The sequence below is a fragment of the Lissotriton vulgaris genome, chromosome 2_1 (genome assembly GCF_964263255.1).
Source record: "Lissotriton vulgaris chromosome 2_1, aLisVul1.2, whole genome shotgun sequence".
NCBI lineage: Eukaryota > Metazoa > Chordata > Amphibia > Caudata > Salamandridae > Lissotriton > Lissotriton vulgaris.
This window is the reverse complement of record NC_141687.1, coordinates 21,096,526-21,117,545: the sequence shown is the minus strand read 5'-3', so window position 1 is coordinate 21,117,545 and position 21,020 is coordinate 21,096,526. Positions and strand designations below refer to the sequence as shown.

The 21,020-nt window shown below is 47.9% G+C and overlaps 1 protein-coding gene across 3 annotated transcripts in view; it reads right to left on the bottom strand.

Annotated features, from left to right (window-relative positions):
* Positions 1-21,020, bottom strand: part of OBSL1 (obscurin like cytoskeletal adaptor 1) — a 548,309-nt gene that overhangs the window by 345,769 nt on the left and 181,520 nt on the right. For all 3 annotated transcript variants that reach the window (XM_086954344.1, XM_086954343.1, XM_086954342.1), the window contains 2 exons: positions 11,326-11,607; positions 4,353-4,628 (listed from right to left, as the gene is read on the bottom strand). In XM_086954344.1, coding sequence (XP_086810470.1) covers positions 4,353-4,628; positions 11,326-11,607 — 558 coding nt within the window. The remainder of the gene's footprint in view (positions 1-4,352; positions 4,629-11,325; positions 11,608-21,020) is intronic.

Genomic DNA, 21,020 nt, shown 5'->3' with positions numbered 1-21,020 from the left:
ACAATTTATTAATGCAAAGTAATCAAACCCTAAATATTTCAATGCCAGTCAGAACCCATTGTTATTTGCACTTTCAAAAACATGGGTATTTCAAGTTAACTACCCCAGAATAAACATGTAACAAAAACAATACATACTGGGTGACGTGTAATATTGGGTTCTGGTGATATTTACAAACCACTTGGACTTCGCCTGGAGGTTTATGATTTCACCAGAACTTTGCAATGACGATATTTAACCACATTACATGTACATGACCCGTTATCTATTCTCTCTCTCTCTCTGTCTCTCTCTCTTTCTCTCTCACACACTCTGTCTCACACACTCTCACTCTCTATCACACACATACACACTATGTCTCTCTAACACACTCTATCTCTGTCACACAAACACTCTCTGTAGGAAGGTAGGATCCTTCTGCATGGTTATCCCCACTTTTTGCCTGGTGCTAAGCTGTTATTGACTAGTCTGACTGGGATCCTGCTAATCAAGACCCCAGTATATCTGCTTTCTCCTTAAATTGTTGTGTTCAGTACTTAGGTAGATCCCAGATTGGATACTAGGGTATCTTCACAAGTCCCTAGTATATGGTACTAAGGTACCCCGGGCATAGGTACGCAGAGGTCCCCAATGGGTTGAAGCATACATTATGCCACCCGTAGGAGACCATTCAAAATGGATCTACAGGCCTGCCTTTGCACCCTGTGTAAGTTGGTGCATGCACCACTTACCAAAGATAAAGGTTTCCTATATCTAGTATCACTGCACTTTAAACCTATAAGTCACCCCTGTAGCAATCCTGAAGGTAGGGTACGTGGTTCTAAGTGTGAGGGTGTCTCTGGATGAGCAAGACACCCCTACAGCCTATGGAGTCCATTCTCCTGGGTTGTCAGTGAAGCAGCCATATACCATATAGAGGGGCACCGCGCAATTACACGATGACCCTCTCGAAACTGGCTGCAACGAATCCTACCAAGTTTGGTATCAAACATGTGGGATCATAAGGCTCTCCATCTCCCCGGTACCAGTCTTCTAGGCCCGGACAGCATAAAATGGTTGCTGCTGACCAGAGACATGATTCTGCCCTCCTACTGCTGAGCCAAGCTCAAGCAGGGGAAGGTAGAACAATAGGCATCCTGTCACAGGGAGGTGTGACCACTTCTCAGACATGGTTTAGTGTATTGGGGCCGGGTGGGTGCGCTTGCCAACACCAATCAGTCTGCATGAGGGGCATATTTGGTGTCCCCATGCATAGTCCAGTTCAAACCAGCCCTGGTAGCCGTTGGCTCCCGCTATGGCACGAAACTGGACAAAGGACATGGGAGTATCCTCCCCACTGTCCAGACCCTCCCCTGGGAGGGTCCCCTGAATCATCCTAACCTTAGGGTACTTAAGGGCTTACCTGTGGGTGGGTCCCTAGATTCGTCGTGGGATGAGATTCAGATCAAATACCATTTCTTCTACCGTCAGGTCACTCTGGACTTTGCTGGACTTCATTTGGGAGCGACTTCGTCCCCCTTCCAATCTGCTGCATTGTCTGTGCCTGTGCATCATACAGGAACCTTCGAAGGCCTGTGGGCATCAAAGACACATGAAGGAATCTCCCTTGAAGTGGAGTTACTTCCCTGCATTCGAAGGCACCACAACTAAGTGGACCAGTCGGCTGACCCTGAGCTCCGCCAGACTCCGCAAGGTTCTGCAACACAGGTGGTGGTTTTCCATAGCTCCCAAGGCCTACCCGGCCCTCTCACATAAACTTGAGGCCATATCCCTAGCGGGGGTTGCAATAACCAAACCCCTGTGCACAGTGTCAACTTGCAGTTGCAAAGGCTTGTTGTCTTTCTTCCAAGATGATCTTTGGGCTTCAAGTCGCCCCAACCTCGAGCATCTCCTGTGACCAGAATCTTTAGCCACACTGCATTGTGTGCATCATGGCCTGCATCTTTTGGTCAGCTGCTTGAGGCCCTCTTGCGACTCCAGTGCCTCCGGCCTGTGGGTGCATTTGAGGGTCACCTTTGCTTCTCTTGAGCTCCCCCGATTGCTCAGGCCGGCAGGCCGCCCTAACTTCCCTGCTTGTGGCGAGCCCCCTGGACCTTGCCGGTCCCGGCGTTGCTCCTTTTTAAGCACATGCGTTGGTTGCAGTTGCCAAGGTTTGTTGGTACTTCCGCTGGATACTGACACCTCAGCACTCGACATCCTTCGTGGGACAGCTCATACACGGTTCCTGGTCCTCACAGCTGCAGAGTCCAGGTCCTCATCAACTCTCATGCAGCTCCTGACATCGGTGGGCATTCGTCTTCCGCATCTCATGCTCACTCCAGAGTGACATAGACTCTGTCCCTGCTGCTTTCAGGTACCTCTCAACTAGAATCCACCTTCGGATTCCAACAGACACTTTCTCCTCCTTCAGCAGCTGCACTTTCCTGAAGTCCTCCATAGTGTTTGGCGTCGGTTTCCGACACCACTTCACACCTATGCACCTGGATTCTCTGGTGTAAGTAACGTGGGTACGAGGGTATCCACGGGTGGGGTGGCTCTCCAACCTTCTGTCTTCCACAGGGTTTCTTCAGGGTCCACTGGGAAGGGTCCTTAACCTTTAAAAATCCAAACTTGACTTACATGTAGACTTGTACGGAGCACACAGTCGTGTTCTCACACTGCAAGCTTGCTCTGTGGGGTTCCCAGTCAGTCATCTTGGTTGGTTCCTTGGTTCCCCAGCACTTCTACGTCCTCTTGACCTTATCTTGACCCGAGTCACAGTTCTTATACCACTTTCTTAGTATATGGTTTGGTCCCCCCGGGGTCCACTGTGTATTGAGTGCTATATACTGTGTTTCTTTGCAAAGTATTGTATGTAGTGTGCATATCTCCAGGTAGCAGCTATTTGCATGTGTTAGAGAGTATTGTATAACAAATACATATTTTTATAAATACCTTGAGTGGTTCTTTTTCACTTAATCTCTACTATAAGATTGTATTTCGGTAAAACAAGCTGCTTTGCACCCCTTCCGAACTAAGCCTGAAGGCTACTCTCCACAGCTACCACTTAGAGAGCATTCTAAGGTGGTCTAAGACCTCTTAAATCACCATAAGGGTGGTCTGGACTGGTGCAAGGTGTCCACTTACATAAGTGTACATCATATACCAGGCCAGCTTCTCACACTCTCCCTCGCTCAGACTCTCTCTCTCACTTCCACTCTCACCTCCACACAGCCATTCACACTCTTACACTCACTCCAACACTCACACTCACTCTTTCTCTCTCTCTCTCACTCTCTCGCTCTCGCTCTCTCTCGATGATATATGTACTAGCCTAACCCTTTTACAAAAATGTCAAAAATTGCAAAGGGAAATACCAGATCCAAATGAAGGAAATTCAAAATTTTATTTTTGAAAAAAGGGCATACAAAAGTATGAGGGTTGGGATTGCCAGATACACCCACTTTAGTGTAGGTAACCTATCACCTGTAAAAGGATTGCCTCTGATGGACCTGATTGACAGCAGCCACTAGCCAATCAGTGGGGCTGAGAGGAAGAATCACCATCCTGGAAATGAAAACATCCACCTAAGACAGGTAAGTATCAAAAGTACTGCTGCCTGCCCCCTCTCTGCTTCCTGAGGCTTCGCTGTGTGTAATGAAGAGCAGAGAACAAAAGGGGAGGCCTTTTGACATGTATGTTGTCAGGCACATGTTTTAAGGCCTACTGAGTGCACACCAGTGTCACATACTAGCTCTGCCAACTCTTGGCAATTCACCACACATAGGATACAAACTACAGAAGGGGATCATATCTGAGCAGCAGGGGATCATGTGATAATACAATCGCCTCGTTACAGGGGTCACTTCATGAGCCTCATCTAAGCTGTCATTCTAAAACCAGATAAAGTCATAGATGTGTCTCAGTGTATCATGTTATTTTGTGGATCATTCATAACTATTCAAGTCATGTGTAAAATTAAAATAACGCAAAAAGTAACCCCTGGATTTTCATCATCTTCCTTGAATCTTCTGGGCTCTTCCAGAGGACCAAACAAGACTAGGGGGTGTTGACTATTTGGTGGAAGAGGACAGGCATCCTGTGGTGGTCACAGAACGCCAATGTGTAACAACACATGACTGTGATGATCAGACTGAAGTCTAACTACAAAGCACAGACATGTTACATGAACAAGAAGGAGTTTGAGACCAAAGGTGTTGCGGAGAGCACGTGAATGAGGCCGGAGCGAAGAGGACCTGGTCTACTCCATGTTCATAGCCTTGATGCCAAACCTCTCTCTACACTCACCATATCTACACTCAGCGCATGCCCCCGCTTCATCCGCATCCGCCCCACCACGAACATGCCATTACCTGACACATTAACCGTGAAGTTCACTTTGTCATCGACTGCATCGCAGGTGTATGTCCCAGAGTCTGATGCACAGGTAGATGAAACAAGCAGCTTCCTCATCCTCCCATCAGCCTGGATGCAGATGGAGTCTCTTGGTACCAGCTCTTGCCCATCCTTGAACCAGCGGACGTTGGCGTCAGGGCTGGAGACCTCACACTCGAGTACCACAGGCTGTCCTGACATGAGAGTCTTTGTACACTGTTCCTCTGCAACCTTCGTTATGGACACCTGAGGAGCTAAACATGAGGAAGACCATCAGACTCTCTTGCCTACAGACCGAAACATGTCGCTATCGGCTTCGTTACACTAATACACTCTGTTCAACACACTCCTGCACATTTCTGTTATACACATTATCTACATAACAACCAGCAACACAATTAGTTCTCAGTGTACACTCTGTAACACAGCTGAAACATATCCAGCATCTTATTAGAGTGGGCAGGGCTTGTGTAAAGGAACAAAGGACCACGCCCACTTTGAGTTGTGACTGTAATGAGATGCACCAACTGAACAAAGTTCATACCTCAAAGATAATGTCGGTGACGGGCTGAGGGTCCTTATGGAAAAGGGTCCTGTGCCTCAAGTGCATGCAAACCTGTGCCAATGATTCAGATTTTACTCTACAAGTCAATAACTCCATAAGCCATGTCTTGGAATCATCCCAAGGCTCAGCTGGTAGCTTCGGGTGTCTTTGGAGTGTTAACACATCATCTTGAAAACTAAATAACACATAAAGAATAAAACCCAGAGCAGAATGTCTTCATTTCATCACACCAGGGCCCTGTTCAGAAGGCCATTTGCACACTTCTTATGTTATGTGTATTTATAAAGTGCACTTTCATCCGGAAAAGTATCCTGAAGCTGTAAGCAGAAGCAAGTCTTTCCTGGTCTACGGCTGGTTAGTGGCAGTCTGTTTGAAGAGCCACCTCTTCAGGTTCTTGCAGAATTCAAGAACTGAAGAAGCAGCTCTAACGTGTAATGAAGGTTCGTTCCGGGCTTAGGAGCGATGTCGGAGAAGGCCCAACTGCCGGCTCTGCGTACACGCGGGACTGTGCGACTAGGAGTCCAGCAGACTGGAGGTGCCTGGTGGGTTTGTGGAATGACATTTGGTTGTTGAGATAAGGTGGGCCTGTTTTGTGTAGGGCTTTGAAGGTGTGTGGGAGAAGTTTGAATTGGGCTTGTTTGTGTATCAGCAGCCTTAGAAGTCCCTGAGGTGTATTGTAATGTGTGTGTGGTGTGGAAGGGTGTGGGTGATCCTGGATACTGAATTCTGAATGGTTTGGTTTTGCCTGGTGATTTATTTGCTGATAAAAGGTGTTCCTGTAGTCCATGTTGCGTGTGACGAGGGACTGGGTGATGTTTTGAGGGTGCTGGTGGGAAGCCACCTGAAGATTTTGCTCATCAATCCTCACTTAAAATGAACGTACATGAGAAAATGGCTTGCTTTAGGAGTACAGTGACTTTATTGACATGTTGTGTAACTTGAGAGTGGTTCTGCTCCATGTGCAGGGAATGAGAGATCCAGGGAGGGTACAGCCTGGGATTTCAGGGTATACACAGAAACCTGTGCGTTTGTGAGCATCTACATAGCTTGTGCCACTTCCTTCCTATTTCCTACCTACTGTGGAAAGTAGATCGCCGATTTGAGAGCTGGGCCAAGACCGCGGATTGACAGAGTAAAGGAACCGCCCACCGTAGGGCTGTCACGTTAACGTGTGTGGCTGCTTGTACCCCCTCCCCAGCATGCCCTGCGTTGCCTGTGAGGAGGGTGGCATTGTGCCTGCGATCCTGACTGCAGTCGGAGGCGCCACCAGGCTACACCAGGCCAGCAACCTGGGCAGAGACCGCGTACCAGAGAAGCAAAGAAACTACCTGCCGGGGAACTACCGCATTGGCATGTGAAGCTGCTTGTTCATGCGGATCAGAAAAGAAGGAGCAGATTGTCGAAAGGTTGCTGCATTGATGAGTGCAGCAGTCTGTCCACCCCTTCATGCCCTGCATTGCCTGAGGGGGCCCCCTGGAGAGTGTTTACGTGGGGGAGTGAGGCCTTTTGGCCAAGTGGCGCGACAAAGCTGCCATAATCAACCTGTACACGCACATACAGACACTACATACACAACAGTGATTGGTAGCGATTCCTTGGTGACAACTAGTCCCATTGAGCAGCATGACTGAGATGTATCCCCGCCATAATGTTTGTGGTGAGTGCACCCTGGGATTGGTTTTACCTGTTTAGCGACAGAATAGGACTACGCCCCACGCAGACTCGTCTCCAGGGTTGGGGGTGCCGCCTACATCTACTTAGGGATCAGCATTGGGGGCGAGTACGAATTTCTGCACTGTGCCCCCCCCCCCCCCCCCCCAGCTTCCCCGGACACAGACGGGGGTCTGCCTGGGGCTAGATACAATGATGCAGGCCAAGTGAATTAGACAGCCTGACAGTCTGCAGACAGAGTGGAAGGTGCCTCATGTGCCAACATCCCAAGGGACTGAAGAGGCTCCCATACGGACAGCTGGTGAGAACCCCTTCCGTTAAATTTATCTAGCACATCCAGAGGCCTTTGACTTCGAGGCTCTGTTGCGTAGCTGGTCAGCTTGGGAAAAGGATAAGCTGGTGAGGGGAACCCGATCCAGCAAAATAGTGCAATACACGGTGCCGGTGGCAGTCCGCAAGAGGGAGGCTGGGACCATGCCCTGCTCAGAGAATGAGGAGAGCAGACGGCGGGCACCTCAGAAATTCCAGAAGTAATAAAAGTTACTACTACTAAATTCCTTCTGTGAATACCAAAATTAGTAAGTTTAGGATTTAGTCTTACGTAAGTTCTGTGAATCTGGCCCAATGGCCATGGATATTAACCATCTACGCCTTGCCCTCAGAAAAGTGGTAGAGAGGGTCACGGACGCGGATGGGGAGGTGGCAACACTCCATTCAATGGTGCAAAACCTACGAACAACAGTGGCTGACTTGAAATGCGAACAACCCATTTAGAGGAGTGCCAAGAAGACTCGGAAGGTCGCACCAGGCTGAACAATCTAAAATTTCTGGGCTTCCGGGAGCACACTGACAATCGCTCAACAGAACTGTCCCTGGATGACTGGATACCTGCAGTGATGCCTGAGATACATGTCTCTAAATTCTTTACGATAGAAAGGGCGCATAGAACCCTGGGGCCCGAACCACGTCCAGAAGCATCACCAAGAGCAATAATAGATCGGTTCTTTAATCACCAGGACAGACACATTATCCTGAAATATGTCAGGTCACACGGTCCCCCACTATACGAAGGTATGGCAATTCAAATATATGCAGACTACACTAAAAGATATAGATTCATTCACTCAAGCATTCATCAGGACCAGTGAAAAGAAGAAAGAAATAAACAAAGACAGACACGGTCAGGGGCGCACTCTAACGTGTGCCCATTCCATGCTGTCCACACGGGTGATTCACCCACTCACTGTACTTCTTCCTAGAGTGCTTGTATTTATCGAACGAGGTGGTTACTCATCATGGGTGCATCGCGGAGGCAACCTTCACGCTCGATATTAGAATCTATCGAGCGGCTCCCCGCTCGTAACCTACGTGGTACACGTCCATGCCCCGAATAATCATCTCAATTTAGCAGAAACATGTTGACCATATTTATATTTATCTTTACAAAGGACACCAGGTTTTCATTGTTACTACCTAGTAATGTCCGTTGTTGCACTTGTTTCTAATGGAAGTTGGCTATCCCTTTATTAAATTGATGTCAGGGAACTGCTATACCTCCTTTTAACTTGCACTTTTTTGCTGTGGGCTGATTGTTTATGCCCTTTCCTTTCTTAACAAGCATTTGCAATGCAATAGGTCTCGCATTTGCGAGAGTTTAAGGTATTGGCATTGTAAATGACAATGCTATTTTATTTATGTGTTTGTTTTTAAAACAAATAAATAAAAAGCATTGTCATTTACTATGCCACTAGGTTAAACGAGACTTATTGCATTGCTTACTGTTGCAGTGGAAGAGAGGGAGCAAACATGGAGGAGGAGGAGTCAGCTGCAGTGAGCCGCACCGATTAAAAGAAAGGCACGGCTCATTGAAGTCTATTTTTTCAATATTGTAAGATTTTGGTAAGCAGCGCATCACGTCGCATGTGGCGCACTGCTTACTATAAGCTTACAATTTTGGAAAAATAGACTTCGGCTTGCACTGGCTTCCTTTTCTTGGTCGCGGCTCGCAAAGACTATTTTTTCAGTATTTTTAAGTTCTACTTTGACAGGACCAAGGAGTTCAAACATTCTTCACACCTGTATTGCTTTGGGCATTGCTTGTGTATATATGCTGAATTGATGTTGTGTGTGATGCAGTGCTTATGGGCATTGCATGTGCATACATGCTAAATGGAAGTCCAGGGTGATATATGGTGGGTAAGGCGTTGCATGTGTATATATATACGGAATGGAAGTCCTGGTCACGTGTGTTGTTCGGGTATTGCATGTGTGCCTCTGCGGAATAGAAGTTAGCAAAAGACTTTGATGTTGGATGTGGAGGGGCTAACAGACCCTTGACATGAGTCAGTCACCAGTCTTTAAATTGAGAACCCACTCATTTCCTGAGACTGACAGTTTCATGAAGACGCAGTGGCATATATTTTAATGTGAACGTTTTTATTACAGTTTTAAAAGCAGCAGTGGAAAGGAATACATCAACTCTCCCTCCCATTTGCCCTCACGCTAATGAATACCAGGAGCTATTGCAGAGGAATGCAGTCGGATCTGTAGGGCGGGTGTCCTGGCAAGCGCAGGACGAGGGGCTTGCCTTTCCCCTATGGTCTGCCGGTAGAGGCCAGTATTTCATTTGGCATTTACAGGCTGGTGCGGTTCTTACCCAGTGGGACATCTTGCTTGAGGAAACACTCTGGGGCTCGGTTGTTTTCACAAGGAAATCCTCTTAATTCATGGGCGCATATCATGGTTTGCACAGACGACCAGCGGTGACTCTGTTTGGGCCACTTCCCTGAAAGCTCATGAGAACCTTCCCAGCCCACAGCCACTGCTGAGGCACAGCTCCTGCCGGATTTACGAGCTTCTCTAGAAGCTGGCGGCTTGCAGCCCCCACCCTCTTTGGGGACTTTGTTCTCCAAAAACTAGTTTAGCGTAGTTACTTTATCATCAGAGGATGCATCTGTGTGGTGGGTAGCAGTGAATGTTCTAATGCAGCGTCAGTCCGTATAATATATTTTAGCATAGACAAAAAGGCCCAGTACGATTCGAAGCTAACAACTGGGCAATATTTCAAGGTCAAGGCTACCAAGTCACTTCAGTTTAGAGTAGTAAGTGCTTTTGGGACTGAAAGATATTGCCGCTCTCTTGCCCCTGTATGTAAGACAAGCTTGTGAGATCTCCCACCCACTCTCATAACTACCTTATTTAGATCTCTGCCTCCCTAGGCATTTCTTGTGATTTCTCACTGTGCCACTTTTCCGTCTGTCCTGAAAACTGCTGTAGTTGTCCCTGTAGCCTCTTGTAATACACATTATGTAAATAAACCAGCAACAAAACAAAAAAAATGCGTGGTAAAACGAGGCCTGACACGCAAATAGCATTTCCGGCCGGGAGAAAGGAGAGGCGTGACACGCACCTGAAGGGGCGGAGAAACAACGGAGCGGGCTGCGGAGTCTGGACACGGAGGGACAGGACGAGAGGAGCCGGTGAGGGGGGGCATCGAGGGACAAGAGGGGCGGGTGAGTTTGCCTGTATGTGTGTGTCTGTGTGCCTGGGTGTGTGTGTGTGTGTGTGTGCCTGCCTGCCTGCCTGCACGCGTGTGTGAGTGTGTGTGCCTGTGCCTGCGTGCATTCACCAACGCAAAAGCGTGCGCGTTCACTAGGTCAAATCTCTGGCAGGAGAAGCTCGTGACAGTCTGCTGTCCACATTCCCCCAAAAGTGATCACATAAGTTGTCGAGACCTAGACAGCAAAGCTTTCGCTTTGCTTTCGTCTAGGCTCGACCTAAAAAAGAGCCCAATGATGAGAACAAACACCTACTTGTTTGGTGTATGAGGGTTAATTTTTTTACAGCTTTCCCCCACCTCTACCTGTCCAACTGTCCTTCCAACTGGTCTTTTCCTCGTCTTGTTTTCCCACGGTTCAGACTTTTGACTGCGGGTTGTCGGGGGGTAATTTTTCGTGTGTTCCGACGCTCTTAATTTGTTTTGATCTAATTGATATTGGGGGTCAAAGAGCGTTCTTGCTGCAGCCCTTTCTCTCCGATTGTTTGGATTATGGAAATGATCTGAGCCTGCTCACATAGTCACGTTCCCAAAGGGAAGCTACGCCTGAGAGTTTGGTGGAGAATGTATAGTGACCAGGGTGGAAACGAATATGCTACTTACCAGTATGCATCTGTTCTTGGCATGTAGGGCTGCTGACATTCATATCTAGTGATACTTCGAAGACTCTTCCAGGACAACAATGTGCAATCATCCAGACCCAACACTAGGCGGCGATCTATGCACAGATATGAATTCAGCAGCCCACATGCCTCGAACAGAGAGACCCCCACGGCCGTTGGGAGCTGGCATGATCACCATGACTCTGTTGATGGAAACAAATTAAAAACAACTTACCTATCATGGAAGCTCTAGGGGTGAGGTGGGTGGAGGGTGAAGTTGGAGGTTCTGGGGTACACATTGCTCAATGTCATACTAGTGATAATAAGTTGGATAGGCTTTCTTATAGGTCAGCGGTCATTCTCAGTATTTGTAAGATACTCATGATGTAGGCGCCTTAACAACCTATGTATAAGTTGCCTCTCTTGATTAACAAACTGAAAATAAAGATTTTTTAAAAAAAAGCATATTTGTGTGATAAAGACCCAATGAACCTCTGTGATGCCCTGCGGTGTCTACGACGAATGCACTATCTGCCCATCCACCGCGCTCACCTTACCTTGGACACGGAGAACTGCGGAATCCTTGACTCCGTAGGCCACGAAGGTGATCTCAGCTCCACTCTCCTCCCGCCGCGCTTTGCGGATCAGCAGTGTGTGAAGTGTCCTCCGGTGCCGGATGGAGCAGCGCCCGCCGTGCTCTTCCTCATCCTCACCCAGCTGCATCCCGTTGAGAAACCAGCGTCCATTGACCGAGGTGGAGAGCTCCAGCGTAAACTCTGCATCCTCACCTTCCTTCACCTGAAGGTCATGCAGCGGGGTCTGCAGCTGGGCCAATGGCACTGGAAGAGAAGCGGAGGTGAGACCAGCCACCAGCAAGAGGTCCTGAACAACATGGTTGGACCTCAAGGGTGAAGCATAGATGGCTCCATGAGAAGGACAGAACACAATAACACTCACTCAAATATGCAGACCAATTAATTAAGGAACCATCTTATATAAAACCTTTAACCAAGTTTAAATTCCTAAATTCAGCCCAAATCATTTCCCCCTATTCCAGGACTCAATTTAGTTAAATTGTAATCCAGTCCTAGCATATTTAAGGCAGGGTTCGAAGACATCAACCAAGATATAGGTATCTCCCTGGAAAAGTCTTAGCATACCTAAATCCGCCACCAAAATATTGCCTTATTTTACACTAAAACTTCGAAAAATCATAACCTAGACATGTGCAATGTACATATAACTCAGAAAGCTATGCACTCATGTGTAAGACACCCACCTGTGGGCTTGAACTTGTATCAGACAAGTGGGAGTTCCCAGGGGGCCTTTGAGCTGGGTCATTTTGCACTGGATATCACACATGCTTTACCGCTATGATGGTTCATTCCGTAGCCTTTGCGCTGCTTGAGTCTGCACTGAGCATCTCGCTTTATCTGTTCTGAAATAGTTTATTCCAAATCCGATGTCCTCCAAGTTTTCTCTCTAGGCTCTCCCCCTGCTGTGTCCCTGACATGGTTCAGTCTGCACTAGATATCTGATATGCTCCTAGACTCCTGATTCCATGGTATATGTACACCCCTACGTTTTGACGGTGGGATGGTCCAGTCCAAAGTGGATATCCCCAAAGCACTGGCTCTGTGACGGATTATTCTGCTTTGAATATCCCCATGATCCTGATGGTTCGGTCTGCATTTGATCGCTCTATAGGCCACATGTATCAAAAATCTATTTTCCGTTCCCTAAATAGGGAATTTTAGGTACTCATTATTTAAGGAATGCAAAATGGTATGTAAGAAAATACCTAAACGCAATTCCTACAAAGTCACAATCAAAATTAGGTAATCACTACTAGGCAATACCACTCCATTCGTTCCTGTGGGCCTAAGGGCCAAATGTACAAAGCATGTTGCAGCTCACAAATGTCCCTATTTGCAGAATCGGACCGTTTACACCCTGAAAAAAGCATTTTTAAATGTACAAAGCCCAATTTGCGATTCGGTAAGCTAGTACCGAATCACAAATTGGGTTTGCAACCCGCTATTCGGAAGGGGCGTGCCAAGGGCGTCCCTTCCTAATAACGAGTTGCAGGGGCATGTATGAAGGTTTTGCAACTGGAATGCCGTTGCAAAACATTCATACTTTACCAACTCCATGAACGAGGTGGTAACCCATTTGTAAATGGGACAGGAACCCCAAGGGACCCCTCTCCTTTGTGAATGTGGGCGCAGTGGACCACTGCCTACTCTTAAAAAATAAAAAAGGAAACTTTTCGTTTTTCTTTATTAAACGCATCCCATTTTCCTTTCAGGAAAACAGGCTGCATTTCAAAATAAAAGAGATGCTTTATTTAATAAGCAGTCACATAAATAGTGGTCTGCTGATCGCAGCAGGCCACCATCCCTGTGAGTGCCGGCCATTCCCAATGGGTCGCAAATTGCGAGCTGCTTCATGAACATTAATGAGGCAGGTCCCTTGCGACCCGCTGGGAATCGCAAACAGTGTATAACACACTTTTGTACATGATACCCTTGGATCTAGCTAGCGCTATATAAAACTGTTAAATAAATAAATAAATAAATAGATAGGTGTTTGCAATGTTCTAATATTTATTTATGATCTACCTCCTAGGTTCAGGGTCCTAGAATTATTTACATGTGGTGTATTTCTCGATTCGAGAATTTATAAAGCTTGGATGTTGTCCAGGGGAGAAAGGGAGTGAGGCGCTGAGCAATGCAGCCGGTAAGGTCAGTCTCTAGGCACTGAAGCAGAGCATATGAGGAAGATGAGGGGTGTGGTGAAGAAGAAGATGACGTTGCCCACAGAAGGAGATGAAGTAATTGGAAGATTCTAGGCATTGCACATTCTATTGGCGAGGTGTCGTAAAAATGCATATTAAAGAAAGAACATCTGGTAATACTGGAGGTAGAGTGAAATGTAAGAAGCAGAGTGATGCGTTGACGATGCCGCGACCCCCTTCAGGCAGCAGAGAGCACCCATTATGGGGGACTTCCTGTGCAACGTCATCGAGTCACTGGTCTCTTGTGACGCAGCGAGCACCAAAAATTAAAGATGATCGACAAGACACTCCAGATTGAGCTTCTTATCAAGTGACGCCCAACGATTAGCCGAGTTGATTATTTTAGGATGAAATCAATTCTCATGGATGTCACTGAGCCAGATGTCATGAAGACTGCACTTCTGTTTCTTTAGAAAAAGAGAAATTCTGCTTTAGTGTAATTCAATCTTAGTTCCTCATACGGTGCTGCATTTTGACCTGGACGTTTATCAGGATTTTGCGATTTGTGTTTTTGCAGATTAATACCTAAAGTTGTGTCTCATCTGTGGATATTAAGACCTAGGTGACTGTAAGAAATGGGGTTGCCAAATCTCCAGGGGGGGGGTAGCATGGAGCAGAGCGGGCAGGCCAAACTACGGAGGACATGTGAAGCACTCATGCAGTACCCACAGACGACACACCAGGCACACCACAAAAGAGGCAGGACACCACCTCTGGTTGGAAAAAGAAGTAGTTTAGTATATCTCCAACCTGCAAGGCAAAAATGCAAAACAGTGGTAATCACAACAGGGTGCCAACTGGCGCCAGAGCCAAGTATATCAGGGGGGATTATTTACAAGGGGGCAATGGGAAAAATGGCTGAGTCCATGAGTCTGTGGCTGAAATAACAAGAATGTGATTAAATTGACATTAAACCTGGGGTCAACATGGCGGGGACAACTCAGGCTCTAATCCTTAGTTGTAGGCTGTGATTGCAAATTACAACATTAGCATAAGTACACGCCGTGCACTATAACTCCAACACGACCCCTGTAAGGGAAAAACTTCATGGCCTCACAGCACATGATCACCGACAGGAGCTCCTGTAATAAAGCAGCAAGGCTTGCTCATTAACATGGGGCATACCCCGACCCTTCCTGATGCAGGACTGGATATGGCAGTAAAGATCTAGGCAGGAATAAAGTTACTTCTGCCAAAATAACACCTTTCCGTCAGCAGGGATAAGCAGTGCATTAAATGAGGACATAACATTCCTTTCACTGTAAAACATTTCATTAAATGTAAACACTTTCTCAAATGAAACCCCTTTCAGTAGTCGCAGCATTAAGTTTGAATTACTCTTCCCTGGGTCGCCTTAGAGGAAACAATAACCCATGGGGCATAGAACCGTAGGCCTACGAACCTCAGCATAGGGCAAACCCTCCCCGGGACCTAGACATGCAGATTGGCAAACACACAGGGTAACTTGCGTTATCATAGATCGCAATCAACAGGGAGCACAAGGAAATGACATGGGACATCAGGCGGTCAGCACTGACCCCAGTAACACACTTTACTGTAGGCCAGTAATCAGCACTTCCTTAACCAGGGATCACTATGTCATTAGGCCAGGATAGCCAGTTCCTTGGGACTCGGGTATTACTCTGGGATAACCTTTCAGAGCCTTTCCTTTCCCCTAACCAGGGATTAATCCTGGCAACTGTCTGACACTGGGGCTTAACTACTGTCCAGGCCCATCTCGGAGGATGATCCCAACAACGGTCGCCAGGGAGCGGGCATCAACCACATGCCCCGACACGCCCCCTATCTCCCACAGTCTAGCCCGCACTCACCGGGCTCCGGATGTCCTGGCGGGGTCCTCCTTTGCGGTAGGGGCAGGCACCGACAATGTCCCTCGAGGCCCCTGCCGCACAGCACTTGAGTCGCAGGGCTCTCCTCAACACCTGAGAGCCCCGGGGCACCTCCTTGGGTCTGGGCGGGTCACGCGGGGCCCGCAAGGCCTCACTCAGGCCCATGCAGCACAATCGGGGCTCCCCCTTCACCATGGGAGCCCCGCACCAGCGCAATACCTCCGACCGGCTTCCTGCTTCACCCGGGCCACTCCTCTCTCATGGGGACCCGGGGCTTGGGGACGGCTTCTCTTCCGGCGACTTCCTCAGCGCGGGGCTCCCCTCAGCTCACGGGGACCCCGCAGCACCTCCCTTGCCCCTTCTGGGCCTCCCTGTCTCTCTTCCTCGGGCCGCCCGGCCTATAGCCAATCTGCTTGCGGCCTTCAGGGGGTGCGGCCGCGAGGACCAATGGCTGCGCGGCAAGGGCGGGGGCGCGGCCAATGATGCCGCGTTCCTCCCCCGTCACGTGAGGAGGATGACGGCGGCCTCAGGGCCTAACGCGGCCCTCTCTACCCCTCGGCGGCCCTCTCCTGGTCCCGGGGGACGCCACAACGATGACCACAACAGCGGGGCTCTCCTCAACGTAGCGCCGGGCCGCGGCGGTGATTTCCGGCTCTGTACAACAGGCGCGAGGCAGCGCCAACACTCCCCGGGCTGCGGCAGTGAGGACGGCAGCAATAAGGGGTAGGCTCCCTTTTATTAATTAATTAGATTGCGGCAAGCGCGCCAAAACGAGGGGTAGGCTCCCGTGGCGCTATTCCCCTCACAGTTCCTTCAGGCCACACAGCCCCAGCGCTTCAAGGGATCACAGCGCTGGGGTGGAGCAGGAAAGTCCCACGCAGCACAGCGCTCAGGACAGCGCTTGGGAGGCCGATTACATCGAGATTGAAAGGCCAGCAGCACTTCACTTCTCTAGCGCTTCGAAGCTATAGCGCTTAACAGGCAGCTCCTCACAGCACAGCTTCTTGGGGGTACAATCCTCCCCAAATAGCGCTTCGCAGCACAGCGTCTGGCAGGCACACCTCACAGGGGGCGAACAGTTCCACAGCCAGCCCCAGGGGCACACTCCTCACCTCCTGGGGTTGGGGGGGTTCCAGTCCACAGCAGCCCCAGGGGCACACTCTTCACCTCCTGGGGGTGAGGGGGTTCCAGTCCACAGCACTCCTCGCCTTCTGGACGCTTCTCTTGCTCAGCGCTGGTGTGGTTCAAGGTCCCAATAGTGACAGGGACCTAGGTGGGCCCTCCTTCTTCAGGGGCCCTGGGGACAGCAGAGGAGGGGGTTTTAGGGTGCAGGGCCCAGCTCACAGGCCCATGTGGCTGTAACACCTCGCAGCAGGTCCCCTAACGTTCCTGTCCCAGCTCTGTGTGGCTGCATGGTGGCACTTCCCCCTTACTTATACCCTCCTCCCAGGAAGTGCCAGAACCTTCTAGAATGTTGGCAAAGCTGGCCTAAACTGGCTAAAGGGGAGGGGTTGAGCACCCTGGGTGCCAGGCTTTCCCTCCAAAAGCTAGGGGTGACTGGGTACCTAACCACTAGACTGCTAACCTCCTGCAGTCAGGTGGCACACACATAGCCTGGGCATCCATTTTAAAAACACAGCATTTTACCAGGGTACATTTTACACAATGGGGGAAATTTACAATTGCTCACACCATTACATGACATTCCATATTAACAAGGTGTCTCACACCACACATGGCCTATACAGGTTTATTACCATGGGGGAGACATTTCAAATTAGGGGGGCAAAAGCGAAAAATTTCGGGGGAGAAGGCCAAGTCCAACAGTGACCAACTCTTCCAGGAGTTCATCCAGGGGCTCAACCTTGGCATAGTAGAGGGGCTGGAAAAAAGCCATCGAGGAACCTGCAATTTAAGGTTAATTTGATCTTTTTTCAGGAGGCATGTTTCATTTTTGCTCATGGTGTTCTAATACAATCTTAAGACTAAGGTCAGTGAGAACATTCCCTTCCATGTTCATTCTTTGTCAGATCCTATGAGAAGAGGGTCCGTAGAAGGAGGCCATCTTCATGGTCATCGCACGTGGTGAGTCAAGTTGCCCTCATGTTCCCGCGTGGCCGTTTCTGCCTTGATATCCGGTACTGGATTCAAGGACAGATTGCAGCTGGGCTCGGGTCCCCTTTTCAAATCAACAGCAGTAGATCTGCGGGGGGCATGCACTCACTACTTTGTTAAGTCTGATGTAGGCTTTTTGAGGACAGGTTTTAGACAAATAAGGTCTAAAGATAATATGAAAAACTGATCTTTCCCAGATGGCAGGGGCTTGAGGGACGTGTCGTGTTTGTGCTGATCTCAAGTGCGCAGGCTACACAGGTTCAAAATATGAACATTAAGTTAGATTTTTTCTTGGAGTCAGTGAGCATTGGACAGTCTATGGGTAGATCTTGATCAAAGTTTTTGATATTGTTATAGAAAAATACTGATAATTTCCTTGCATCTTTCCTCTGATACAAGGAATTTGTAGGGGTGCAGAATTCTTTGAAATAGACCAGGCTGTGATTTGAAGATATCTGATATCGGTCTTGAAAACGCTTCTTTACTTTAGGTGGAGTTTGTTGCAGTGGGTGGGGGTTTTCCTCCATTTACACTCTATCAGTTGGAGTCCCCTCCTTTCCTTGTTAAGGTCTATAGAGTAGTAATTGGATTTTTTATTTTATGCTCGATGGGAGCAAATACATTTACAATGCTGGACATACCTCTGTCCATGTTCTAGTTGCGTGTCTCTTTCAATGGACAGATGTGCTGCATCTGGACTGCTGCTCTTAGGATGCCGAGTTTGTTTCTGGAGAGATTAACCAGAGTTTCACAGATCTCTGGCCCATGCTGCTTTAGGTAGAGATTATTTATCAGGTATAAGCCCTTCTGAGGCAACAGGGATGGGGAGAAGGAGTGCTCAGACCAGTCATGCCAACTGTACGGTATCTTTTTTGAACCTCACAAGGCCCAAGTTGCCTCCTTACTGTACCTGAGAACCCGTAAGTGTTGTGAGAAGTTGGGATTGTCCACAAGCTGAGAGATTTCAAGTGAGTTGTTTGGGCTGAGAGCTCCATTACTGGATGAAATCCCTTTTGAAAATGTCCTTTGAGAAGGAAGGGTTTAGTTCATCATGTAGTCAAAATACTTGTCAATAGAATTCTTGATTTGGCCTGAAGGGACCCAACAATGTGGAATCGTGTGAAGTTTGAAGTGTAAAGTTATACGACAATTAAAAGGCGTGGGAAATACTGCTTTGTGAGGTGCCCGAGGACGGTACAGCACCTGGAGGTGATGTGAACACAGTCACTGCAATACCTATCTTATCTATTCCACACTGTTGTAATAAAGAGTAACCCCCTCTGTAATGAGGGTCTTTAGGTGAGACTGATAAGCCTGGGTTGAGCATTTCATCATGAGGATAAGAGACCCATGTGGTTGTGAATCACGTCGCTATCTCGGTGGCGTGTCAGATGATGGATCAGCAGAGTAGTCGGGACATTTCAAGCGGGCGAGATCCTCTGATTCTGAATTCTATGGATGGTGGCGGATGTTTGGAAACTGATGGCTCTTGTGAGGGTCTTTAGATCCTGTCTGGGTGTCATTAGAGTTGGGATGTCCCGAGATAGGTTGAGGCTTCAAGTGTTGTTAAAGTCCCAGCACTCCGTTTTTACTGCCTTATTTAAGTAAGGGTATCTTCAATTGACCTTCTTCAGCAGCGAGTTCCTCTTTATTGGTCGTGGTGTTTGTGGGTCTTTGGTATGGTTCTTATCCTTGGGTTCAGGGGATGGAGCAGTAGTTAGAGGTCTTAGGCATCTGAGGGAAGTGTGTACAGTTGCCGTGGGGATTAGTATCTTGTGTGTTGCCTTAGAAGGCTGGGAGAAGCTCCTATTGTTGTTCTGAATTTTGGCCAACAGACATGTCACGGTCAGATGGTAGTCACACAGTGGCGTAACAGAGTCCCCCGCAGCCCCTGCTGTTGAAGGAGGGGCGGAGCTCCTGGGGGAGGGAGCGACCAGCACAGTACCCTGATCTGAGCACTCCAGAGTGAGCTCATGTACTTTGCAAGGCCCCCCCCTTCCAGTTTTGTTACGCCACACTAGTTACATTGTGCTGTTGACCTAGGGTGGAGAGGTTGCGGTATTTTTCGACGGGTGGTGTTTGATTTCTGGTGGTATATTATGTGTCGTGATGGTGGCAGATGGATTTATCTGAATTTGAGGAAGAGCTGCAGTAGCTTTGTTGTGTAAGTGCGGTGGAAAGATGTTCCCGTCCTCTGTTATTGTTTAAACATTTAGGAGCTTTATGAACCACTGCATGCTCCCTATCGGTTCCAAAGCGCACTAGCGGACTAAACAATACACAGTTTTGTGTTAGCAAGCGAAGCTAGAATCTAATCGGGAAAGCCAATGTTCTTTGACAGCAGCCATTAATCCCTTAATCAGATGGAAAAAGACAGTAACAAAGTGATTGAAAGACTTTGGTCTTTATGAGTTTACTGAATTGAGGCGGATGGACATCAGATCTCAAGGTAAAAATAGCGTGCATGAAGCACAAGGCCAAACATCACAATCCACCCAGCTATCTCGCACAGAAATTGTTGATCTCTGGTGGGATAAGATCTTCAAGAAGTGCGGAAAACCTACTACTGAAACCGCAAAGATTCAACAAGAAGAAAACATAAACAAACCTTCTCTGGGATGGCGCCCAGGATATGGAATACATTCCCCCCAGAGACCAGACTGAACTCTTCTACTGCATCTTTCAAAAAGGAACTAAAATCGATTCTCATGGCAAAATTCACCTGAGCATGGACTAAAGAAATTCTGAGAACAATCGTACCCTCACTAGTAATCCTTATTATGACAATGGTCCACCTAGACAACCTAGTCACTTTATCTACCCTTGACCTGATTCAACGGGTATGTCTTGTTATGTACCCTACTGCTTTCCTTTGCACAAGATTTTATGTATACGTGATTTACCTGCATTTATTTGTTTGTATAATTAACCTGACTTAATGTAAAGCGCTCTGATATCTGCAAGGGTCTTGTATGCGCTCTATAAAACCTTCAAATAAATCATAAATAAATAAATAAATAAATAAATAAATAAATAAATAAAGATGCAGAGCCTGGGCCTTGGAGTCTCTGGTACCAGCCTTCATCTTTCATCCTCTTGATTGACCATTGTTGGGTCATGTGGATGACAGAAGATCAAAATTCCTTGGCTGAAGCAAAATGAAGAGTCGGTTTCTGCATACTTTCAGGGCCTCTCCCCAGTCTGCTTTGTGGACTGTACAGATAAACTGGGTAAATTGGAATTTGATCTTGGCTCCTCCTGAAAGGCAGGGGCTTGGTTTGTTCACGTTTGGAAAGGCCTCGACAAAATCCAGCAGCCTGGTTTGCTGTCCTTTGCATCTAGTAATCAGTTCCTTGTTCAGTCTACGTAGGTGGTGTTACGGCCATCCAGTTGGCTCAACACAAGGGTTGGCTTGCCGATGGGCGAGGATTTTGTGGAGCATGGAGAGATGAAAGAGACTACTATGTTGACTTAGAAGGCAAATGAAAGT